At 32.3% G+C, this 26564-nt stretch overlaps 3 protein-coding genes and 1 long non-coding RNA gene across 4 annotated transcripts in view; 2 read left to right on the top strand and 2 right to left on the bottom strand.

Moving 5' to 3' along the window:
• Positions 1 to 4519: 4519 nt before the first annotated feature.
• On the bottom strand, positions 4520 to 7420 carry LOC105347481 (toll-like receptor 4). The gene is made up of 2 exons (XM_011456596.4): positions 7274 to 7420; positions 4520 to 7090 (listed from the first exon to the last, which is right to left on the bottom strand). Exon 2 carries the CDS (start codon positions 7088 to 7090, stop codon positions 4817 to 4819), a length of 2274 nt encoding a protein of 757 aa, XP_011454898.3. The 5' UTR covers positions 7274 to 7420; the 3' UTR covers positions 4520 to 4816.
• Positions 7421 to 9169: 1749 nt separating this feature from the next.
• LOC136271346 (uncharacterized) lies at positions 9170 to 11415 on the bottom strand. Its single transcript, XR_010709277.1, has 2 exons — positions 9985 to 11415; positions 9170 to 9855 (listed from the first exon to the last, which is right to left on the bottom strand). It is a non-coding gene; the product is annotated as an uncharacterized lncRNA (long non-coding RNA).
• A 153-nt stretch (positions 11416 to 11568) lies between these two features.
• LOC117691651 (E3 ubiquitin-protein ligase TRIM71) overlaps positions 11569 to 26564 on the top strand; it is a 39902-nt gene continuing 24906 nt past the window's right edge. Inside the window, exon 1 of the mRNA XM_066071208.1 lies at positions 11569 to 11679. The gene's annotated coding sequence lies outside the window, so the exon portion shown is untranslated. The remainder of the gene's footprint in view (positions 11680 to 26564) is intronic.
• On the top strand, positions 12395 to 25800 carry LOC117687589 (uncharacterized). Its single transcript, XM_066072360.1, has 8 exons — positions 12395 to 12535; positions 19881 to 20658; positions 22016 to 22155; positions 22594 to 22686; positions 23309 to 23764; positions 23973 to 24095; positions 24436 to 24610; positions 25185 to 25800. Exons 1-8 carry the CDS (start codon positions 12532 to 12534, stop codon positions 25678 to 25680), a joined length of 2265 nt encoding a protein of 754 aa, XP_065928432.1. The 5' UTR covers positions 12395 to 12531; the 3' UTR covers positions 25681 to 25800.

Raw genomic sequence — 26564 nt, 5'->3', positions numbered from 1 at the left:
AGTATATAGAAAACCAGATTGTTTGTTTGAGGCAGCCATATTGGACGCATGTGTAGAGAGTCAATCTGACAAAAATGAATTATTTGTTTGTCGTGCAACATTCAAGTGCGAAGGGAATTTTTGAAACATGCAAGATATAATGGTACTGATTTTGTGTAGTAAATTGAGGTTAAATATTTCAGTGCATTTACATTTTAAAACGGTTGTTTTCGCTTGTTATAATTTTTGCTTCGTTTTAATGGATTATGATTTATAACTCTTAGAAATATCGCCTGTATTTTGGAATTTTGATGCATCAAATCAAACATAGACTTTGGTAAATCAGGCAGCTGACTGTTTAACTGCGCAAAATGAGCATAGTCTAATGCATTAGCAACATATTAAAATGCATTTCATTCTATTAGTAATTCGGTATGATCTCTGCGTAATGGTTGATTATTGGTATGTGTTTTGTTAAGGTGTAATAACACATCATAAGAAAATGGCTGACATCGGATCGAAACGACATTTCGTTTTATTGAAAGGATTTTATCAACGGTATCATGTAACTTACTCCGTAGCCGAGTGGATAAAGTGTCAATCTTGTTATATCATCCGTACATCCTGAGTTCCAATCCCACATGGGATTTTGTTGTTTCTTACTGAATGTAAATTCATTTTTTATACCAAAACTGCAATTGCTTCCCTTATTTGACATATGTAAAGTTTATTCATCATTATATCATTCATAATTAAATAATAAACTGTTAATTTAAGTGACTTTTTCAGGTGTGTTATTCCATTTTAAGATGCTTAGAATTTTCTCGAGTCTTTTCTCTTTGTAGGTATATGTACAATTCATTTTGAATTATAAATTGTGCATTGTCTTTGTTTAAGTGCGCTTTTCTCTTATTTAATTGTTTACAATTTTTTATTAATATGAACTAACCATATATGAGTGTCAAGCTTCGAGTTATAAGCAAGATACAGAGCTTTCCTCACAATTCTATACTTGCACACAGAGCTAAAGGCATTTTATTTTAAATTTTCAATGCTGAACAGCTTATACCAAGTTTAAAACGTTTATGTTGAATGTAATAAATTCTTGTGAACATAAGCATGACTTAAACCTGGCAGAATTGCACGCTCTGTATCTTGCTTATGATTCTACATTTTATTAGTATGCTTACACTGATCTTGTGTAGAATATAATATGTTCTAAACGGGAAATGCATACATTCGAATTTATTTTACTTTGTTAATTAGCAAGTGTTCATTTTTTTTTAAAATTGGTTCGGTATTCCAATTTCCGAAAAAGAGGCCCTTTTAAGACTGGCAACTGGGCAATGCATGTCTGGTGTACTTTGTTGACTGGCAATGCCCGTCTGATGTACGCGATTCGAAGGACCAGTCGAATTTGTGTGTAGCTGTCTTATTGGAGATGAATTTGACAGAGACTATTTCGATAAAATTGTTATAAAATTGTTTGAATTTGACGTGTTTGTAGCAGATCTAGACTGCCGATCTTAAATTTTGGGGTAAAAATAATACGATTATGCATTTTAACGATAGCAATAGGAAAAATTGAATTTATTTTGTTGTACAATAAACATTTAAATACGTTAACGGGTGTTATCAAATCATTCTTTAAATAAAGCAAGTCCTGTCACGGTTCCCGTAATTATGTGTTCATGCTGAAAAAGAACCAAGTGGTATCAAATTAAGAATTCGAATTTGTTAAACAAGTATTTTTGTTTATTCAATCTAACATACATGTAATTGATTTGTTCAAGTCTGTTGTTGCTCTCACAAATATTATATTCCATGGTTTCTTATGTTATAATGAACGAACGACATGGAATTTGCAATGCTATGCTATTGTGCATGATGTTATTCTTCATTTGGCTGTAATATAAGAAAAGAGGAAACAATTGGTGGAGTTCCACACATCACCACAGAATAATTTCGTCAATGTTGTCAATTAACTATATCAATATAGGTATATTTTGCAACTTCAATTTCTACTGCTTGATCAAACAATGATATTCATTTCATTCGGGGTTTTTTTATTTACCACCTAGAAATATACATATGGATTTACTAATATTTCCCTTTACCACAGCCAACTCGCATTCAATAAAGCGCTTTATAGACTTAAATTAGTCACAGACACGCTTGCTTTCTCTCTCTCTCTAATTAGTTTATTGTTCAAATCTGACGGCATCGACTTATCAAAATGGTAGATGACGATATAAAAGAAATATCCTTAATGAATACAACGATAACAGGAGTGGGAAAAGATATACCGGTAAAGCGAAAGAGGAATTGAACGATTTTAAAGCTATATTGGCTAGTCAAGAAGAGCAAATGGGACAAAAAAAATTCCGGGGAGAGGGTCCAACGGTTATTTCAGTTTGTCGGGGGGGGGGGGGGGGGTTCGAGGCATATTTTTGTTATATTTATAATGAAATTTAAAGAAATTTGAATATTACAGGGGGGTCATGACCCCCCTAACCCCCCTATTGATCCGTGCATGAAATAGACCAGATTTTCCAAATTCTACAAAACTGTACAACCAATTTTCCTGTGCGAAACGAATCCGAAGTTTTCACAGGTACTCATATTTCTGTGAATAATAAGGACACTGAGGCGGGCATGAAGTAAGATAAAGAGAAAATCCGGCCGTTTTGACGGGCCATACTCACGATACACAAGAGTGCATTTCAGATGCGCCTCAAGTATCACAAGAAGACGAGAAATAAGATTTTTATTTGACTTACCTGAACAAAAAAGCCGTGTATCTAGAAGAGAAACTTGTCAGAGTCAGAAATCCGGTGTTCAAGAATATATTTGAACTAAATTAATATAACTTTTTTCCAAATACTATGATTCAAAACCTGTTGAAAATAAGAAAACAGTAAATAAGTAAATAAATAGCAATTTTGGATCTGATGCTATTTCGACAGACAATACAGACGTTGGTCTGTGTAGGGATTTAAGCCAGAAAGATATTATCATTTAATCACTGAGAATAGAAAAACCTTCCAAACTTACAGCTTATAAAGACAGTTACAAGAGTTTGTTTCCAGTAAATAAAGACAAAAGGAATTTTTGAATGTGGCCTCTTTAGATGACTCAGTAGAGTCACTACTTATCAAGAAATACGGTCAGAAAGGTGCTTTTGGAAATTCACCTAAACTTTATATCAAATCTCTCAGAGCAATTGAGAAGTTAGGCTACCTTGAACAAGTGGCATCTAAGAAGGCGATTGTGTCAAACTGTTATACTCAACAATCTTTCGGTTGCTTGCTGGATACCCTACAAGAAAAAGAAGAAAACATGTAAGTTTAGTTTTTAGTTCTTGGGGAAAACCCAATGATAGATCTATTTGCTTCGAAACGGACTCACAAGGATCAGGTTTATTGTTCTTTGATTCCAGATCAGAAAGCACTAGCAATAGATGCATTGTCAATTTCGTGGGACAAGATGATAGCATGTGCGTATCCCCCAATATGTCATATTCCGAAAATTTCGTCTCATATGAAGCAATTTCAGTGTCAAATAATTCTCATTGCGCCACATATCTATTGCATACCAATAAGACTTCCTCCAAGGGCAGATCTTTTATTTCTACCAAGGTCAAACATTTACCATCCACATCCAAAGATTTCTTTTCTAACGGCATGGCATCTATCAACAAAAATTTTAAAGATAAAGGCTCAAAAGAAACTAGCTTAACTTTTATTAGCATCATGGAGAGAAGGAACATAGATTGACTACGATTGTAAATTTAGAAAGTTCAGTAGTTGGGGGTGTTAAACAGAATACAGATCCCTATTCAGTGTCTTTAGTAGATTGTGCAGATTTTTTGACAGAATTGTACAAAGAGGGTCTACAGTATAGAACTGTAGCGGGGTATAGGTATATGCGTTCATATGTTCTGCTTCAAATGTTTCACCTATTACTCTCTCTCTCTCTCTCTCTCTCTCTCTCTCTCTCTCTCTCTCTCTCTCTCTCGTGTAAAACCTTTTGTTCCGTAATGACTTATAAAGATGAAATATATATATATATATATATATATTACCCGTTTTAGGTTGTTTTTTCTTCTTCTTTTTTTTTTTGTCTTTTGTTGTATTTTTTTGTAAATTTTAATCTTCCGTATAGACTCTATTTATACGTAAAATTGCCGGAATGAAATAGTTACAGGTATAATCCTTTTACTTAATATCTTTCGTTTAGTAGAGATATCTTATTTCCTCGTTCCTTGAAACCTGATAATATTTTATTGATAATGACAAATGAGAATTGTACACTGTTAACAACGCAATTTGGATGGAAATGAAAATTCAAAATTGCGCTGTACTTTCTGCGTTGATATGATCGTTTTAAGGCACTTTGAAAAAAAAACCAAATAATTTCTCAATGAAAAAGTTTTCTTATATGCTAACGTAGTATTAACAGACATAAAACAACAATAAAAGATTTAATCTTTTTAACCTTTTTACTTTGGGCAGCAACTTTGGGCTACATCAAAAAGAGTTCATTAACTCAAAAGTGATAAATGTTTAAGTAATATATGAAATTGCTTCCATTTCACAAGCTAATGATCATAAGTGATGACAAAGTATATACTCAGTATTGAAATTATGTATTACAATATATATTTCAAAATTATTAGAAGAAAATGCATATCATATTGATTCTAAATTGATAATGCTTTAATAGCAGGAAATATTTATACAGCCTGCCAGTTAAGAGAGATATAGAGATTGATATAAAATAGTTTATATGCCATTCTGTATGTATATACTAGTATAGGTAAGTACTTTAGCAAAGACTACTGTGGACGTGATTTTAACGTTTCACAAAGCTTATCCCAGAATAAAACATGGTCATTATCATTGTCAGGATACTCTAAATAGGATTGATTTTCCAATAAATCCAGAAATTTAAATGGAACTTTTCTGAAAACGTCCTTGTTCAAAATAATCAAACACAATATATTTTGTCCTTTTCTTGAGTATATTGTTTCCATTCTTGCCATATTTAGTTCATACATACACCAGTAAGAATCAAGAAAATATGGCGTCAGAACACACACCGTCCGTCTGCTGGTGTGAATAGCGTTGGTTATGTTGTCTGCAATGTCAGTTCCAGGAATGAAATCTCGGCAGTGAATGCAAATTCTTAAGCCATTTTCTTTTTCAAGAAAATTTAATTTGTTCAATATAAATTCTCGGTCTTCTTCGGCATACGAAACAAATGCATCGAAGCGATATGTCTCATCATCATTCACCATGTGCATGTGCTGAACTTCTGTATATCGTCTCTTTGCAAGATAATATAGGTACCTTAATCTCCATCTGTATCGGTTGAGTATTGAAGCAATGGTGATACTCATGAAAACCAACAATAACAATGACAGTACAACTATCAGAGAAAGATATGTTGCACAATAGGTTTCCAGATATGTAACTACGTTACTTAAGTCTCGAAAATGAAGCAATGTCGAGTTTGTTGAAGTACAGTTGTACTTTGATAAGTATAGAAAGTGATCTTTGTAACGTAAAACCCGTTGTAGAAAGTCCAAGTCAAGACAGCCACATTGGAGTGGATTTTGGAGTAAATTCATTTTAAGCTGTCCGTAATTCTGAATCAATCTTTCTATGGGTGTAAATATCAAAGGATCTAGAGACGTAATTTGATTGTTTGATAAATCAATCAATGAAAGATTTCGCATATGTGATATAACAATATCAAAAGTTTTCAAAAAATTGTAATGGAGAAAAAGTGTGGATAAATTAATCATATGTTGAAACATTAGTCGTGGAAGGGTTCTAATTTGGTTTTTTGACAAATCCAGTATCTCCATGTTCCTAAGCCGTCGAAATATTTCTCCTTTCACATCACTTTCAATACAGCTGCCTAGCACATTTCGTGAAAGATTCAGATAAACAAGTCCACCGAATTCATCGAAAAATTCGTTTGATATTTTAACACAAAGATTATTTGACAAATCCAGATAACGGACGCTTTGGAGACCACGTAATGGCCCTTGTAATGAGTAGAAAATATTGTTCTGTAAAAACAAGTGTGTCAGTTTGCGGTTTGTAGTATTAAAATGGTACCGATTTATTTCCATTTTATACATGTTATCATGAAAGTACAGTTTTTCCAAATTTGGAGGTAGGTAATTGGTTATATATACCCCTAAACTTGCAACTTGGTCGCCGATATCTGCAGTTTGTTTATTTATCAATGTTTCCATTTCTGCAACACGTGTCAGTAAACGGTCGGTTTTTGGGGCAGTCACAGAAGAACAATTCGGTATTTTCGTATCCTTGCAGTAGTATAATATGGTTTTTTGAAGATGAAACTTGTTTTCAAATGTAACATTGAGTATTTTCAACATCTTAAGACTACCCAAACGAAAAAGGTATGTTCCGAAGCTCAAATCGTTGTCTCCAACATGTAATGCTTGCAACGTTTTGGGTAACTTCAACAACACAGAAGGTTGAAAGAAGGCTATTCTGTTGGAGGCAACTGACAATACTTCTAAAGAGGTATTCGCAAGATGAATGATATACTCGGTTCGAAAAACATTGGTTAAGCCATATATACATTGAAGTCTGTCAAGAAGTAGAGTTCTGATATTAGAATTTTGTATGTCATATGTGACGTTTAAAAGAACCAAAAGGGTAAGTTCCGGGTTATTTGAGATGTCTAGATGTTCTAGTTCACTTTTGTTTGAAAATGCTCCCGATTCAATATATTGAAGATTACAATACGATATGACGACGTGCCGAAGTTTTTGGTATCTTTGCAGCGCATTTGCTTCGATTTTTCGCAAATGGGAATTTCCAGTTAAAATTAGAAATGTCAAATTTTCTGGCAAATGCATGGGAAAATCTTTAATATCATTCCATCCAAAATCGATTTGTGTGACGTCATTTGTAAAATTTGGAGTTGCTGTCAAATGTTGTCCGCTGCAATTTGCAAAGATGAAAGTGCCGTTGTATATGCACGTGCAATTTCTTTCTGTAGAACATGGCTCGTGATTTCCATTCACGCAAATGAACAGTATGGTTCCAAAGAAGATAATAATAAACATCTGAAATTGAAATAATATAATAATGTATATTATCAAAATAATATTGCCAGAATTTCACTTTATATTAAAAGTATCTATTGAAAACGTTCCACATAAATATTGATGAGAAGAAAATTGTGTATTTATGGAGAGAGAGAGAGAGAGAGAGAGAGAGAGAGAGAGAGAGAGAGAGATTTTCCAAACCTTTTTTCGCCTTTCAGTCGCGGTCCAATAATACTTTGAAATAAACTCATTAGTTTTATGAACAAGGAAGATTAAACCCAGTCATTTGATAATTTTACCTTTTGATTTATCAATAAATAACAAATAAAACTTCCTGCATTAGTTAAGCCCTTAGGTCATTTTAAATTCCCAGCGAAAGTTGTGTTTACTTTCGCTTCTTCCTTATTTGTAATAACCGCTCCTAAACAACTCCACCATCAAAAATAAAATTTCAAGGCTGATTTAAAATTCTTAAAAGGAAATAATATTTTTTTGTTTAAAAAAAAGTAGAACTCAAATGAATGTTTTGCGTCACTTAACCTTATACCATACAATGATGTTACGAAGATAGCAACAGATTTTGGTAAAATTAAAACAAAAACTAGAACAAGTTGTGAAGAAATTTGCTTATTCGGAAATAAAGCACTTTAAGTCTCAGTTTTCTGAGGTAGTGTAGGTGGTGATAATAAAGATAAATCTTAGACTGGTAATTTTGTGGTTTGTTTCATTTTTTTTTTGGTCAAATAATGAGAAGGTTTCAGCGGATGTATAATTTGATATTTACGTTTGTGCGCTTTTTGCTAACTTACAGAAAAAACAACGATATCATTTTCTAGAAATTATCTTCAAAATCATTTCTTTAGGTTTCTCAGTAAAAATGAAATATTTTCCATCACCTTGTTCTGTAATTTCTGCAGAACGTATATCAGCATGTTCAAGGTTTACTAGTAGTAGGGGTGATTTCAGAGTCATGTCCAAGACACGATGTAGTATCGATATCAATGATATCGACGATATTGTATCGATATCGATTCACTAATTTTGATAATATAGAACATAATGCAAATGTACACAACTAAAACTGTCCATATTGAGCGTCGATATCGTCGATATCGACGATATCGTATCGATATCGAATTTTTTTGTTCTCTGAAGTTGTTCAGATTCATGTCGATATCGACAATATCGTATCGATATCGAGTCGCATTTGTACACAACTACAACTGTCCATATTCAACGTCGATATCGACGATATCGTATCGATATCGATTTTCTTTGTCCACAACTGAGGTTGTCTATATCCATGTCGATATCGTCGATATCGTATCGATATCGAGTCGCATTTGTCCACAACTACAGCTGTTCATATTTTACGTCGATATTGACGATATCGTATCGATATTATATTGATTTTCTTTGTCCACAATTGAGGTTGTCTATATCCATGTCGGTATCGTCGATATCGACGATATCGTATCGATATCGAGTTGCATTTGTTCTATACTACAGCTGTTCATATTTAACGTCGATATCGTCGATATTGTATCGATATCGATTTTCTTTGTCCACAACTGAAGTTGTCTATATCCATGTCGATATCGACGATATCGTATCGTTATCGTGTCGCATTTGTACACAGCTACAGCTGTTCATATCTAACGATATCGATATCGATTTTCGTTGTCCACAACTGTCCACAAGTTGTCTATATCCATGTCGATATCGTATCGATATCGAGACACATTTGTTCACAATGATAGCTGTCCATGTGTTATTTTGATAGGTGATATCGTAGCGATATTCTTTTGCATAGAAAACTACAACTGACCATATTTTAACGATCTCGGATATCGTATTGATTTGCATATGTGCACAAGGTAATCAAGTACTTTGGAAAACTGTACCATGCTTATCTTAACGTTTTGCATGCATGTTAATTAATAAGACTGTATGATCATTTTTGTTGATATTCATTATGTATGTATTGTATTATTCGGGATTGAAGGTTTACGTACTCAGCATTGTGAAAACTTCAACTATTATTTAATTTTTCAATATTGGAAAACCAATTCAGTTTTAAAGATTAATACAAAAAGATTGTGAATTTAAACGTTCTCTTTAATTATAAACATAATTAGGGCATGCCGTTATTGAAGTGTTTACATGTTTTTTTGTTTCTTTGATGGACAGAGAATATTTTCGTTATTTTCCAACTGTGATTTGTACTCGTCGAATTTGACACCATAACGAACCAGCTTTTCCCCTAACTCCATTGCTCCTTCCATATCGGAATCGGGCACATCTTTTTTGTCAAACACAACGGTTATTCGACCCCCTCCAATGGGCTTTTCCAAGTTGACTCCTCCAATACCGATGGCTGCTAGCTCTTTCATGTGAAACTTTATTGTCTCTGCATTTGATCAGAAGCAGCGCGCTACATCTTGACATTTTACATTTTTTCCTGGCCAAAGCAGGATTTTTTTGTGAGAGCTGGGTTCAAATTGTCTGGTACTGAATCTTCGTCTTTGGAATACCCGGCATGCAGATTTTTTTTTGCTGTAGAAAATAATTATTTACAGCAATACTTTTTATTGTGGAGGATTCAGATATCACTTTGGCATATCTGGTTTCCTTCAAATGGATGTCAACTTTCCTTATGAATTCCTCGTCAACTTTATGGATATTTGCCTCTCCAATTTCCTGCAATACGGTTTGTGCATTTGATACGGCCTCGATTATCATTGCAAGTCTGTGTACCTGCCCCTTGGCTTTGCCAATCAGTCCTACAAAGTGTACAGTGTTTTAATTATACATAAACAAGACACTCTAGTAAGAGAACGAATTCAATTAATAAAAATCATAAACCGTATTAAAGTTTTTATAGAGAATTTGTTTTGTGTTTAGTGGCTTACCTGATAGAAATGTGTCATTTTGATGATTCGTCTGCAGGTATGTCTGCTGATCGTTGTAGTATTTTTTCGCGATGCTCAGTCCTTGGGTCCCGTATGTGTAAGAAGATGCTCCTTCATGCAATTTCTCTACTACATAGAATAACCTGAAATCCCATGGTAATTTAAGATCATAAAATTGAAATTGAAAAGAAAATATTTCTATTTTTAGAGCATTTTCACTCTTTATAGTTACGTAAACGGCATATGCACATATTACAACCATTAAATTAAAAAGAAATGTTATAATTAAAAGATTACATTGCAATGGTGTAAGCAGAACGTAAATCCACACAAAGTTCCGGAGTTCTGCAATCTGAACACTGAAGCGTGTGAACAGACTTAAATTGGTATCAAAATTCAAGCATGCATGCAACAAAACACATGACTTACGCAAGCTACGGTTTGTTTCATTTGACGATGTGTAACATGTATAATGAAGACAAAATTATTAAGAATAACAAGCGATTGAGACGTTAGATTATTATAACGAATATCACTTTTTGGGATCAAAAATAAAAATATTGTAAACAAAAATGAGAGATTAGAATTTATTTTTTAAAGAAACATCTGTGACGCGCATTGATGACGTTTTTGCAACTTAATCATTGTATGTCGATATCGATTTTGATTTCGTTCACAACTTGACGATGTTGCAACTTAATCATTGTATGTCGATATCGATTTCGATATCGTCAAGTTGTGAACGATATCGTCGATATCGACATCATAATTGGTTTAGCATTTTTAAAATTTCGATATCGATGTTGATATCGTCATTTTGTTGTCGATATCGTCGATATCGACACCATAATTGGTTTAACATTTTTCAAAATTTGATATCGATGTCGATATCGTCATTTTGTTGTCGATATCGTCGATATCGACAACAAAGTTGGTCTTGGACATGTATGTGATTTCAGTGCTCATATATTGCCAAAATAAGTGAAAACAGATGAAATAAAATTTTGGTTATAACATAAATTCCATAGATTATTCCCAATGCTTTGAATGTAGTTACATGTAGGCTATGCCTGTCCACTTCTCAAAAGAGATTATACCCGGAATGTTTGGTTTTGTCTTTTATTTAAACCAATCACGTGATTTTATACAGGGCGCCGACAAGGAAGAGTATATAGGGAAAAGAGTACCAATTCATTTCCCATAGGGCTCAATGTTAACCTAAACCCACCTGGCTAGTTTGCTATTATACTTACAGACATATCCTTGGTCACATTTGAAAGTTCATTCCAAGCACTAACACAAAATCAATAGAAATACATAGGGTCCCATGGCGTTTATAGGTCAAAATTGAGCTTGTTTACAACTTACAGCGATCCGCAGCAAATAAATCCAAGTCCCAAAATTGACACCCACCCCCTATTTTAACCCCTCTTATTTCTTCACTTTTTGCAGTACTTCTTCAATCCATCATTCATTTTAAACAGTGATAAATTTACTTTGAAATAATCATTATTTCAGCAATTAATTCATCCAATCACCTTAGCCATACCTTTTTCTGCGCGGCTTAACACTTCTCTGATGTCAACATCCGGTACATTGGTACTCTCATTCCTATACACGAACTAGGAAGAGAAAACATGGAGTCGGGCATGATCATGGACATTGTCGTCATTTTGAGTTGTAGGCCTTTGTGAGGTGCGTAGATTGTTAAACGTATCAATGTTATTACTGATTGTTGAAGATTTATTGTAATCTAATGCTATAACAGAGTCTGCGAAATTATTTGCCTAAACTGTACCAGTTTATGAATAACGTTAGTTTTGAGAGAATGTCTATGGAACGCCATTGCTGCCTTATGTGCCTATTTCATGTGAAGATGGTGCTTTATTATATTATGCTGTGGTTATTTAATGTGAAGATGGTGCTTTATTATATGAAGGTGGTGCTTTATTATATGAAGATGGTGCTTTATTATATGAAGATGGTGCTTTTTTATATGAAGATTGTGCTTTATTATATGAAGGTGGTGCTTTTTTATATGAAGATGGTGCTTTATTATATGAAGGTGGAGCTTTATTATATGAAGATGGTGCTTTATTACATGAAGATGGTGCTTTTTTATGTGAAGGTGCTTTTTTATGTGAAGATGGTGTTTTATTATATGATGGTGCTTTTTTTCATATATGGCAAGAAATTAGGACTTTGTTTTGAGGTGATACTTTTGTACCCTAGGGTACACCTCCTATATTATATAGAAGAAAGGGGTTACAAAAAGGGTACAGTACAAAAACATAGGAAAATGAAAGTAGAAAATTACCCAGGATGCTCTAGGGTCACGTGATACAGAGGGTACAATGGTTACACAATAATCGATTCTCATTGGCTAATGGAAAGTCAAGTACACTCCCACTAGATACCTCACCTGTCAATAACCTCATCTAGCCTACCTGTCACTATGTCTTAGATGATAGTTCCTACTGAATGCTACCTGTTGTTTTAAGCTGCTAACTGTTGTTTATATTGTGATTTAACTGGATTTGTATCAGAATGGGTAAGTTTGCTTAGATATGAGTTTGCTAGCCATTTCAATTTAATTTATTTAATTGATTTATTGTGTTGAAGCTTGCTGGAGGTTTATAACAGTTGCAGTTTAAAGACTATTGAATAAATAGCAATATTAAAGTATAATTCATATTGTTAATTTTAAAATCAATATGAACTGTATTTTTTAGACTGTTATCTTGCTGCAAAATATGCTAAGTCTGCAAATAAGACTTGAAACATTCATAAATTTTTGTCAGAAAAAAAATTAGATTTCTCTTCTCAGCATTGATCAAAATGATTTGATTAGTTTGAAAAAAGATTTTTTGATAAAAATAAATAGTGCTTAATTATGGAAATCCTTAATTTTATCCTTATATACATGTTGTAATTATTTTTCCAACAAAATAGAAATTATTTATAAAAATAACTCTTTCTAGTTTGTAATACTAATTTTACAAGCAATTAATAATCAAAAAATTGATTTTTGTGGAAACAAGCAATTAATAATCAAAATTTGATTTTAGGGGAAAGATGAAATTATGCTGTACAAACTAAGTTTAACCTTATAATGCTTGTGTACTTTGTTTTAGTTATGACCAGGGACGTATATACGTCCATGTTATGACCATATTATATTTAGATTTGTAAGGTTTTGTATAGATCAATTTAATTCAAAAAATAGTGTACTGAAACTTAAAGCAATATATAAGCTGTATTCTCTAGAAATTTATTTTGCTGCAAAAACCACTAGTATGTTTAGTCTGTATGTAATTTATACTTGTATGATAAATAAGATTTGAAAAAAATCATTAATTTTTGTCTGAAGAATGATTAATCTTCTAAGGAATTTATAGCAGTTAAATTTTTGTACAGGACAACAATAATTCAATTATGCTTCAAGTAAGGCTTCTTAACGGCTTTTCCCACAAACGCTAACAGAAACTTAAAATCCGGCCATGATATTTTTGTCATTTCAGTAGAAATTTTTGTAAAAAAAAAAATTCAGCCTGAAAATTGCAGCTCATATTGCTTTAAATGAATTAAAGGTAACAGAACTGCAACTCTCCTAAATTAAGTATTAAACATTTGGTTTCAAATTAAATTCATACCCCATTCACAAGGACATACAATATTGGAATGAAAATTTCATTATATTTCAAAGAGTAATAGCACTTATATTACAATTAGATTCAAATTCTAATCAAAACAGTTTGCTCTAATTGTATCAGTACAGAGGGAAGATTTCGCAATAGATAGATAAAAAATTAATTGGAATCGTTTGCTGCTACTTGTGTTAGACAGTTTTTTGTTGATATTTATATTAATCCTACTGCAATAGATCTAAGAAAGTATTATATGGGCTAGGTGACTTTGTTGGGGGAGATTGATGCATAAAAAGTATATGTAATCTATGTTAAAAATAAGGAATTCTTTTCTGAAAAAAAAAATGACTACCACAAATTTAATTCATTTAATTTTAACAAAATCCTTAGAGGGCTAACTCGATCTGTTGATGATCAGAACACAGTCTATAAGGAACCCTGAGCATTTCATTAAAAAAAATGGTTTGACATTAGTAATTTCATAAAGCATTAATTTGTCATCTAGTAATGTTGCGTCATCAAAAAATTATAACAAAGCATTTAAATGTTGTGGGCTACCTTAATTATTCTCTAAAGTTTAATTAATTTGTCTCTAAAAAAAATCAAATATCAAAAAAAAAAATGCATTGTAGATTTCTTGGTTCTTTGCTTATCTACACCAGAGGGTAATTGAAATAATCTATCTGCAGGTGAAGGTGTAAACAATATGTCTTTGAAGTTTGTATAACAAAGAAAGGTGTGAAACTTTGAGCCTTGCAAATAACATAAAAATATAAGAATAATACAGGTAGACCTTACACATGAGAAAATAGCCCAACATTTTCCTTTGAAGCATGTCTCCTCTTAAAATACACACACATTATACATATGCAGGTGTTGTCTACAGAATGTCTTTGATGTTTGTATAACAAAGAAAGGTGTGAAACTTTGAGCCTTGCAAATAACATATTAGAATATATAAGAATCATACAGGTAGACCATACACATGAGAAAATAGCCCAAAATTTTCCTTTGAAGCATGTCTCCTCTTAAAATACACACACATTATACATATGCAGGTGTTGTCCAAGTATGTCTTTGAAGTATGTATAACAAAGAAAGGTGTGAAACTTTGAGCCTTGCAAATAACATATTAGAATATATAAGAATTATACAGGTAGACCATACACATGAGAAAATAGCCCAAAATTGTCTCCTCTTAAAATACACACACATTATACATATGCAGGTGTTGTCCAAGTATGTCTTTGAAGTTTGTATAACAAAGAAAGGTGTGAAACTTTGAGCCTTGCAAATAACATATTAGAATATATAAGAATTATACATGTAGACCATACACATGAGAAATTAGACAAAAGACTGTCTTTGAGGAAGGAATCTTTTGAGCATATATGAGAGCTGTAAAATATGTCTAACACCTTGCAATTTACACAGTAAATACAATGTACATCTATTAATTGCTTGTTCCTGGTTTTGAACAAATTAAAAAAATTGAATCTTTTTTAGATGAATAAGATTGAGAGAAAAAATACAATTGTCAAACAATGTAATATCCTATCATATCATCATTTAAATACAAATTTGATTATTAACATTTTCTCCATTTTTATAAAAAATAATTTTTGTGTTTCATGGGTTCTGAAGAGTGTTTATAAAGATAACATTGCAGAAGAAATACTAATATAATTAACTTGCTGTGTAAAAATAGTATTTTACCAAAGAAAAATGGTATTTAAACTATTTAGGATGTCCATTATATTACAAAGTTTCGGTAAATTAAAATGCATATGAATTTTTTATTCTTCTATTAAGATAAATTATACAATATACATTCATTTACAGAGAATAGGAACTGGATGATAGATTTCAATCCCACAGATATGTTCTATAGTTTCCTCTTCTCTGTGACAAAAAATATTTTCGATTTGAATATTAAATGTTTGTTGCTAAAATCTTAATATTAATTATTATTCTGTATTGGAAACATTGAAGCTTATACAGCTTTTTGTTGATGTGAAAGGTAGTTTATGGATAATTATCCACTTCATGTCCAGAGACAATGCAGTAACCTAATTTGCACAAGACATACATCTTATGGCATAGGTTATTACATATAAATAATAGCACTATTGAAATAATGGTACATGTAAAGTACATTGACAATGTATATAAAATAAAATTTTACTAACAGGCGAAAAAACCAGAGAAATTTTTCTTAATTATCATGAATATTGAAAGCTAGATGGAGATACTTCCCGAAATTACACAGTTCTTTAAAATTTTGAACACTTAATAATTGTATAAATTTGTATACAGAAGGTTTTTTCCAATAATATTTCTTAATATATTTTACTCGGATTTCACATGTCAAAACAAAATGGAATTCATCTTCAATATCTGAACAAAATTTACATAAGCGTCTTTCTTTTGGTACTATTAAGTGTGTCGTCCATTTTCAATTGAACGTCTATAAAATGACAATCTAATTCTTATATGTAGAAGGTATTGATTTTGTTAAATAATATTGTAATGAAAACTGGTCTTTAATATGCTTGTAAAAATAACATCGAGATGAGGAATTAATCTGTTCTACAAGTTGTTGAGTAAAGTGATCAATGATTCTTTGCTTAATTAAAGGAAAATAGGTTGCACAATGTATATACTTCTGTTCAAACCATATATGTCCTAGACCTATTTCAAAAAGTTTATTCTTAATTACAGTAACCCAATTTTCAGCAGGTGCCAAAGACGATTCACACTCATTATACAGCATTTTGTAACAGGACTGCAAAATACAATTCTGACTTTGTAACAATTTGAACCAAAATTTGAATATTCTAAACATTCGTATAGTTTTCATAGGTAGCCTCCCAGTTTCAAAATATACATTAGTGCAGTGTTTGAATTCTTCTTCACACTTAACACAAATTTTATATATTCTAAATGCACTTTTTCTATATCATTTGCAGCATGCATGCCCCATATCTCACAGCCATAATTTAATATACTAGCAATATAAATATCAAAAATTGACAGCATTGTTTCTGTATTCAGATACAATTGACTTGTTTTTGACTTTAAAGAAAACATGGCTTTTCTCCCTTGGCCCGCCAACTGTTTCTGTGTATTGTTAAACTTTCCATTGTATTGTAACAAAGGCCTAGGTATATAAAGCTATCGACAACCTCAATTGGCTCGCCATTTAAATGCCACCTCTCATTATTGTGAGTTTTACCACCATTTCTAAAAATGACAATTTTGCTTTTTTGTACATTTACAGTAAGATCCCAGACAGATGTATAAGAATACAATGTATTTAACTTTTCTTGAAGATCATGTGCAGTTTCGGAGAAAATTACCATGTCATCTGCGTACATTAAAACAAAAAGATTTAACTCTTGAATTTGTATCAATGGTATGTTACCTTTGCACAAAAATTCCATTTCAAAATCATTCACATATAATGAAAACAATATTGGAGATAGCACTTCTCCCTGCAAAAGTCCTGTGTTATTTTAAAAAAAAAACTCAGATAACTTTCCTGCTGAATTAACACATGATTTCATATTATTATACATACTACGAATAAAATTCAACAATTTTCCTCTAATACCAACGTTAAACAATTTTTCCCATAATTTCAATCTTTCAATTGTCTCAATTGCTTTCTTAAAGTCAACAATACAATCTTCTTTTTCTTTCTTATTGACATATTAATAATATTTGAAAGGCTAAATATAGCCTCAGCTGTGCCTCGTTAAATGGGTTGAAATCCAAACTGCATCAGTGATTACATCATTTGCGACAGACCATGTTAACAATCTTTGATTCAAAATAGATGTGAATAATTTACCAAAGCAACTGACAAGACTAATGCCTCTACAATTATTGGGGTCTAATGCATCACCCTTTGTATATTAAGTAGATATTAGATAATAATATTTGAAATCTGCAAATTCATTAAGTGGCGGTTGAAATTAATCCCTATAAAACAGTTACCGGTAATTTAGATTTTGGTAGAAGGAGTGTTTACTTAGTAATCCCAAAGTTAAATTTGGTACTGATGGGCCTGCTATTGAAAATTTTGAAACACATACTCATCTAGATATAAAATTCCAGCAGGGTGGTAGTTGGAGGACACATATTCTTGATATTCATTCTAAAGCCTGTACTTGTTTAAATATCTTAAAAATGTTGAAACACACCCTTAAAAGGGATGCCTTGATAAAAATTTACTTTGCCTTTGTTGCCCAGTTCTTGAATATTCTGACATTGTATGGGATAATTGTTCTGATAGAGATGCTAAACTACTTGAAGATTTTGCAGTTGCAGCAGCTATAATTATTTTAGGATTAAAGTCAAATTGAACTTGGTTGGGATACACTCGAAGTTTGACGTAAAATACATGAGCTTGTGTTATTTTTATAAGATAGTTTATGGATTAGCAACTCGAATATTTAGTTGATCTGATTGGACAATGATTACCTAAAATCCTATCCCCTAAGAAATCAGAACAACCTTACAATTCAAGTCCCCCTAGCTAAAACAACCTATTACAATGTACATGCATGAAAAGTCTTTCAACACTGTCATCTTTTACCCATGCCATAAAAAATATGTATTGTTCCAAATCCAAGAAGTACTTTAACTATGGTGTTCGAAAGGAAAATATAATCCATTGTCAACTTCGTAACTCAGCTAGTAATTTATTTGCTGATTTATATTATCATTTTCTGAGTGACAACCCAAGTTGTGACATATGTGGAAACAATTATGAAACATGTTCTCACTTTTTTTATTGAATGTCCAAAATACTGCATGTGATCAAAGACTTTTACTAATCCAAAAACATAGATTCCTTAAGACTGCTAATACCTTTTTCAGTACAACTCATTCTAAATGGTGACATTAGTCTTACTTATGATAAAAATATTGCAATATTTAAATATTTTCATGAATATATTCAATCAACAAAGAGAAATTATTATACAATAATCTATTTAGTCCTTCTTATTGTCCTATACCACAGAATCTGAACCTGTGTATAAAACCTTTTGTTTGTATTTTTATACCCCCTTCGATGAAGGGAGGGCATATTGCTTGGCTGCTGTCCGTCTGTCTGTCCGTCCACCAATAGTTTCCATTCATTTTCTTCACAGAGGTTGCAAGTATTGAAATGAAATTTGGTATACACATTTAATATAAAAATATCTAGGTCAAATTGGACTTTGGGTATGATCGAGCAATTTTCAATAGAGTTATGCCCCTTGGACTTAGTAAAATTCCACTTATTTGCAGTTTTTGTTCATTTTCTTCACAAAAGTTGCAGGTATTGAAATGAAACACATTTATTATAATAATATCTAGGTCAAGTTCAATTTTGGGTACATTCGAGCTATTTTCAACAGAGTTGTGCCCCTTTGACTTAAAAAAATTCAATTATTTGCAGTTTCTGTTCATTTTCTTGGTAGATGTTTCCAAGGGAGGGGGGGTATAAGTGTTTCACAAACATCTCGTTTCTTTTTTTTTTTCTAATTATTACTAGTTACTATAAATGTATAAATAATATTATAATGAGTATTATTATACCTATTGTAATTTTACCTAGCTATTATAATTTCCGGTCATATATTTCAAATATACATACAACATCAACACCAACAATACTCAACCATGTTCTATTTGTAAGCAACTATTTGGCAAAGAGATCTAGTCATTTATGGGGTTTTTCCTTCAATATAAAAGTGCAAATTAAAGGATTTGTCTCATCACAAAAATGTTCAAAAATTGCATAATTTACTTCTATTCCTTCACTAGAAAACCTGCACAAATTGATATTGATTTCAAAAAGACCCTTTATGAATGTTGTGTAATACATGTTATGATCGAAATATTAATACTAAAATTACAGCACTATTATTGTATTAAATATATGACATATTTTTAAAGCATGATGATCGGGGCTTATAAGACACATAATAATTACAAATGAAAAATTCAATTTTCTATTGGTTTTGACTTCTGTCATTTTGTCAATCATTTCAAATGACCTTATTTTACTTTCAATGCCTAATATTAAACTAAAGGTAAAAGTATGGGTAACCTCTTTCTGTTCCTTTCAGTCACCTAATAATTTGATCAAAAGAAATTAACACATTGAAAAAGAAACAAGTCAAACTTCTGAAATGACTCTTCCTTTAAAACTCATGTACCGGTACTAATATTACACCTTTTATTATTTCTATTTAGATACCCCTCGGAAACGGCGCACCCTTAAAGATGTGGGCACAAGAACTCCTTCAAAGACTAAAAGACTTTTAAACAAAGATCCAGACACACCATCCAAAAGAATAGAGGTGCTGATCAACCAAAAGGAGGAAGCAGACAAACTTGTGGCAAACATCCATAGATTGAAAATGGACGCAGAAGAACATCTAAACATTCTACCCTTGGAGAATGAGGAGGACACTGTAAACCTTCTTTCCCTGTGCCTATCCGTTGCCCAGATGGCTACCCTCTGTGCAGTCGTCAACCACGTGCCAGAGAATTTTCCAGACAGGAATGTCATCATAAGGAACATTTGCAAGGCCTCTCCACTCTTTGCATCAACAAAGCCGGAATCTTTGTTGCACTTTCTGCGAATTCTTCCGTGTTGCCCAAATCTGATGACCTTCCACAAAGACAACCCAGCAGACATTTCATCACTGTTGTGGCAAGCTACCTGGCTCCACAAGGAACCCTATTTAGCTTTCATCAACCCCCCAGTGACTGAATGTCTGCAGTGTGAAGAGACTCTGTATTCCTTTGCCAGAGTTGCAGTCACCCTGTACACCTTGAGTGGACCCATTCCAGGCCAAAGAGGTGTTTTAAAATGCAAATCGTGTCAAATGTATTACCATGTGGATGGATACTCTTCACCAAATCGAGGAAAAGCATTTTATTCGCTACCAAGTGCCAGCCAGTGGAAAAGTGCAAGTAACAGAGTCTTTTGGAGCAAGGACCTGCACGAGTTCCTATGTGAATCTAGGTAATTAGAATTCTATGATAATAAATTTTGCATTTTAAAATTTAATTGTGGGTTTATGAGTCTCACAGATTTTGATCGGGTGTCATGGGGTTACTATACAGACAGATTGTAATAGTTATTCTAGTCAGCAAAAATTACTTGTAATGAAAGAAAGCCTTATGCATTAAAGTATAGAAGTCCAATATAGGCAAAAAAGAAAGCAATGTGGGGGGGGGGGGGGGGATAATATGATTTTTAAAATTTAATTCAGTAAATATGAACAAAAGCCCCAAGTGGATTTTAAGTTTGTGATCTTTGGTTAACATATGCAAGTATATATAAAGGCTTAAATTATTCATTTAGCTATTGTGATATTAAACAATATTGACTGAGACATATTACATTCACCATCTTGTGACCCTCTGTGTTGGGATAATTTGAGATTCCTGAATTCATAATTTTGCTTTCCTAAACTTATGTTCATTTTTGTACAAATAAACTACTTCACTGATTAGATATAATTTAAATATACACGAGATGTGAGTAGGGAAATGTGAAGAAAAAAAATAAGGTGAAATGAAAAAAAAAATAAAATAAAAACAGGAATAACCAAAAGAAATCGATATAGATATACCGGTACATGCATACAGTCATATCTCATATACTTGACTGTTTGTGGTCTTGAAGAAAATAAGATTTAATCAATTGATAGGAGGACTGCATGTAAACCCCTTTTAGTGATAATGATAACATTTCACCCGCAGGAAGCAGATTCCAATGAATTATTGTGAAAAGTATTATAAAGATAACATATTAACCAGACAATTAAAGATATAATACAGATATATGATAAGGAAAAATAGTGTAGTAAAGTGACTGCTAGGAATTTCAAGAAAACTGTTACATCTCAAATCATGGGTTTTCATTAAAACTATATTTACATTCACCAACTATGATTCCTTTTTTTTCTTATGGAATTTTACTTATTGTAACTCATCTACACACATCGTTAACTTTATTGATAATCTTAATTAACTTTATCGACCTAAGAAAAACCACACTGCACAAAAAAATATTGATTGGGGATATCAAACAAATTCACATACTAATGTACGTCAACAGTAATTTAGTTAATTTTACTTGATTTATACGGGTTATGACGGTAGTGATGATTGCACAAAAACAATTAAACTCAGGTTATGTATTTTTTTTTCCCCTGCAATCAATGCTGCGCCACCTTAATATCCCGCATGAGTAACAAAAGAATTTCATGTTTCTATATTCCAATACTACAACATCCCGAAACATATTGTTGCTTATGGACTGAATGTAAATGCATCATACTTTAAAATATTTCATCATTGTATTCTTATTGTAGCAACCATGGATTTGTTTCGCACCAAGCCTTTGCAGAAATCTTCAATGCTGTTTACTCGGAAAACCATCCCAGAACTCAAAAGTTTCATGCTTGGAGAGACTACATGTTGACATCTGAGAAGACTGATTTAAAGACTTCAGGTATTGATATGCAATATGCATTTAAAATTGATTTGCATAATTCCTTTTGTCTGAGAACTGGGAAGAGATACATATTTATTTGCAGCCATAAAATGGGGAATTCATTTCAATAATTTTACAAGATTTTGTATTCCTATTTTTATTCTCTTAACTGCAAATATTTTAAACTGAATAAAATGAAGCTAATATTTATGTGCAGAATACGTATAGTCTTAGATGATATATCGCACAAGAGCGGGAATTAACCTATTATGATGATACAATGCTTAATACCGTATATATAAAGAACCATACTTTTGGTTAATTTTTTATACTTGTATACTCAGTGTCCAAATTTTTTTGTAATAGCTTGTTTAATACATTTTTACTGAAATAAAAACCAACTACCAGGGCTAGTTGGTACTTAAACTTTATACAACAATGATATATCTATTTCAGGCACCAACTTTTCCAATGATGACAACATAGATGATCAAACCATTGCTGATTGTGAAATGACAGATTCAATCACTGAATCGCAGTCATCTCATGGTAAGAAATGCACTCATAATGCTCTGCTAAATATATTAAGATTGTATGAGTTATCTCCCTTTAGTGCCACCTTTAAATGTATGTAACTTTTGCAGCATAATAATGAAAAAATTTCACATGCACAAACTTTTTAGATGGCTAGGTTGTTGTGTAAAATAAGAGTATGATAAATATAACATTTTTAAAGGTAAATTATATTGTTTCTTTTCCTTGCTTAAAAAAATGCATGGGTGGTTTCTGAATTAAGTTAATTAAATTGGTTTGACATTGTTGGATTTACTGAAGCATTACTCTAAAGAGGCATTGCCTTTATAAGCCTTCTCCAGCCAATACAGCATAAAATGCAAAACACGTAATGTGATTACAAATGCACCTTGACGTGAGGAAACATTATTAGGTTATTCACTTGAAAAAGTTCCATTGAAATATCTGAGAAGGATGTTGCTTGGAAATAAACTCCCAAATTAGGACAGAATGTCAGGCCAATTTTTACAATTGATTTTTTATTAATTAGAATAAATTTAACGCCCTCAGTATCAAATTGTTCCGTAGTGGTTAGTGCGGTGTGAATCTGAAACATTACAATCCAAATAGTAACAGAATTTCAAAATTAATTTTATAGATCCTGAAGAAGAAAGCTGTCTCCAAGTAAATATGACGAGGAAAAATGCTGCAGCCGTGTACTTCACAGGAGAACTTGAAAACGAAATACAAGAGCGTGGACTTCAGCATATTTTCCTCAGTAAGACCAGGACAAGGGAAGATGTGATGAAAGAAATTGACTGTCTGCGGAAAAGTGAACTGTATGAGCACAAGGAAGAAGACTGCTCGCCTTTATGTAAGAGCAAGGGTTGCAGCAATCTGCGTGTTATAGACAGTTGCTGGAAAGTGTGCATGTGTCATTGCATGTTTGCTGTGCCCATGGAAATTGATGGCTACCCCTTGTTGACATTTCCAAATGTGTGCACCCAAGAACCAAAGGCCGGATCAGTATTCTGTGGAGAACATCACCAGCTGTTGGAAAGACACCAGATCCCCACCAAAAAAGAAGACTTTCTGGAATTTCTAGGATGTGCAGGTAATTGCATGTAAATATTGGTGAAACTGCAAATAATGTAACCAAAAAAAGAAATAATTAAAAAAAAGTTTCATGTATACTTGTATTCTTCCATATTCATGTTAACAAAATTAGATTCAGAGTGTTTACAAAGAAAATAATAAATGCTCAAATAGTAAAAGGTCTTTAATGTAGAATATCACTTAGAATTTTGTACTGTTTATTGCAGTTCACCCAAAGTCTGCCAGTGACATCAAAAAGGTTGATGAAAAGTTGCTGGAATTTGCATCCCAGTTATATGAAAGCGATTCCACTGGGAAGGCACTGGGGTTGTCAGCTTTGAATTACCAAGGTAAACAAATTTAAACATAGCAAACCAATACTGAGTGAAGACTAGTAAATAAAAGTCTACGGTAATATGATATTAACATTAATTTTGATAATTTTTCCAAAATGTGTGAATTTGTCTATTTTTTTTTATATCAATGCCACCATCAAGGAGGACTAAGAACAATATTTTTGTGATAGCTGACAACTTCTGTTGAAGTTTTTATGAAGATATGTCTTTTTTTAAGAGAAAAAACCAAATGCCAGGAGTTTATCACCTGATGTACATGTAGTTTAAAAAAATAAGTCTTTGCACTTAATATGTATATTCCGCCAAAAACAAATATATCAAATTTATTTTCTAGGAACAAATGAAATAGTTTCAAATATGAGTGCGAGTTCATGGGATAACGATTCAAAGTCTGCTGAAATATGCAACAAGGATACTGGGGAGAAAGCACGACTTCGCCAAAGGTCCAGAGGACATTTTCTGTGCGTAACCGGTGGAGGACACATCACTTACTTCGACCCAATTTTCAAGTGAGAAAATAGATTGCTCCTTATATATAAGCAAACTATCTTAAAACATTCCAGTCATTTTTTTTTTATAATGAGATCCTATTCGTATTCACCATGTTTAATTAATTCATATATGTAGTTCTATAACAATTGTGTATATATATCACAGCAACCTAAGATTTTGTTCTATTCTCCTATAATGAAAAGTACGTTATGATGGATAGAAATTGTTATTAATATGAATACTGTGTGTACTTAAAACAGTATAATTGTCAAAAATGAAACTTGTTTTGGTTCAGGACAACACCTTAATCTCAACTTTATTCACCAATATTATTATCTGTTCCATCTGATATATCATATATGCATAAATTGAAAAAATAATCCTAAAACAACAGGCCCCACCATCACCAACCTTCAATGCTGAAAATCACGGCTGAGAAATTGCCTAAAATTTTTACATTTTCTTATAAAATTTTAAGTTGAACATAAAATTGAGTGACTTAAAAGTTGGTGACAGTGGGACCAGGACTTCAATAACCTATGAACGAAGATAGTACAAGAATTATATTTTGTTTAAATTTTTCTTTTTTAGGTCTGAGAGTCCTTCCCAGATATTCATGCAGGTTGTACGCCTCATGTACTTGGAGCTAAAAGATGTTCCAGAAGAGGATCTAGAAGAGGCAATGGAAAATTACATCTTGTGTTATGACAATATGTGTCAACTTGACTCCCTGAAAGCTTCTAAAGAGGACCTTCCCCTGCCTCCCCCATTCCACATGATGTGGAGAAACATCAGGAAAATAATTGATAGACTTCATTTGGCAAACCACAAAAATCCTAGATGTAAGGAAGTGTACAGTGCCGATGAAGCCCTTCCTCCTGGTTACAACACCATGGTTGCAGAGCAAACATTCTCCTGGTTTTCCAGATTCAAGAAAATTGCAAATTCCATGTCACAGACACATCACCTTTTCTTTGTTCATAGGAACATCAAACGCAGAAACACGTATACTGCAAAGTGCCGAAGGAAAGGCAAGGAACCTGTCCTCCCAGGAATTAATTCCAAGCTCCTATCAAAACTGGCATAAATAGTGCATTCAGGCTAAGTGTACAGCATTATGAACTAAACTGGAGTGATTTGTGTATACTGTACAAATTGTATATTGATATGTGTTTAAACAATTGATTTGATTATAAATCCCTTTCATGTTTGCAAAATCAGACTTGTTTTTTTTTTTTCCTGTTAAACAATAATTTAAAATGAAGCTCTAAACATACAATGAAGGTATTTTTTTTTATTGTGAGAACAAGGTCAACAATCTATCTATTTTCCATGTTCAGGTTGATAACTGCCATATTTTCTCTGAAACACATATTCAAAAGAGTATGGTAATACAAGTACAAATATTTGATCGGCTAATTTTATTCAAGTCATATACTTTATCAAAATGCAGATCATTCAGAATCCATTAAAATGGAAATGTCTTCAGTTATTTGTGTGAAGAGCTTCATTTTTCGAATTTAAACAAAATTTTGATTTCAAATTATGTCTAGCGGTTGTCAAGGTCCCTTTATTAAACAAGAATTTAGGACATTAATCCAATTATATTTTTAAAAAGGGTTGTACAATATTTTAAAAAATGATTTAGTAGCAATGTTTATAAGTAAAGAGAAATCAAGCCTATTCAAACCTATTGTTGTTAAATTTCTTGTAATTGATATTCCTACTAAATCAGTTTTTTACAAATATTGTACTAACAACACCTTTATGGTGTTTTTTATTTTTTTTTGCTAATATGAGCTCTCTTCAATCTAATTAAGGTAGTCCATCCATAACTCAGAGGTGAATTTTACAACTTTGATTGATCTAAACTAAACAAAATACAAATATGAGCCCGACATAAACAAAACTCGGAAGACTGTTTCTAGTTAAATAATTAAGTGACCTTTTTAATGAGTTGTCTGCTCTTTC

Source organism: Magallana gigas, chromosome 9, assembly GCF_963853765.1.
Source record: "Magallana gigas chromosome 9, xbMagGiga1.1, whole genome shotgun sequence".
In the NCBI taxonomy this organism is placed as follows: domain Eukaryota; kingdom Metazoa; phylum Mollusca; class Bivalvia; order Ostreida; family Ostreidae; genus Magallana; species Magallana gigas.
This window is presented reverse-complemented; position numbering and strand designations above follow the sequence as displayed.

Excerpts from the sequence above, each read along its gene's own strand:
- LOC117687589 (XM_066072360.1), top strand. Across the intron at positions 23,765-23,972 it reads GGAATTTCTAGGATGTGCAG|TTCACCCAAAGTCTGCCAGT; the intron begins GTAATTGCATGT and ends TGTTTATTGCAG. Across the intron at positions 24,096-24,435 it reads GTCAGCTTTGAATTACCAAG|GAACAAATGAAATAGTTTCA; the intron begins GTAAACAAATTT and ends TTTATTTTCTAG.
- LOC105347481 (XM_011456596.4), bottom strand. The coding sequence starts at position 7,090 with ATGTTTATTATTATCTTCTTTGGAACCATACTGTTCATTTGCGTGAAT.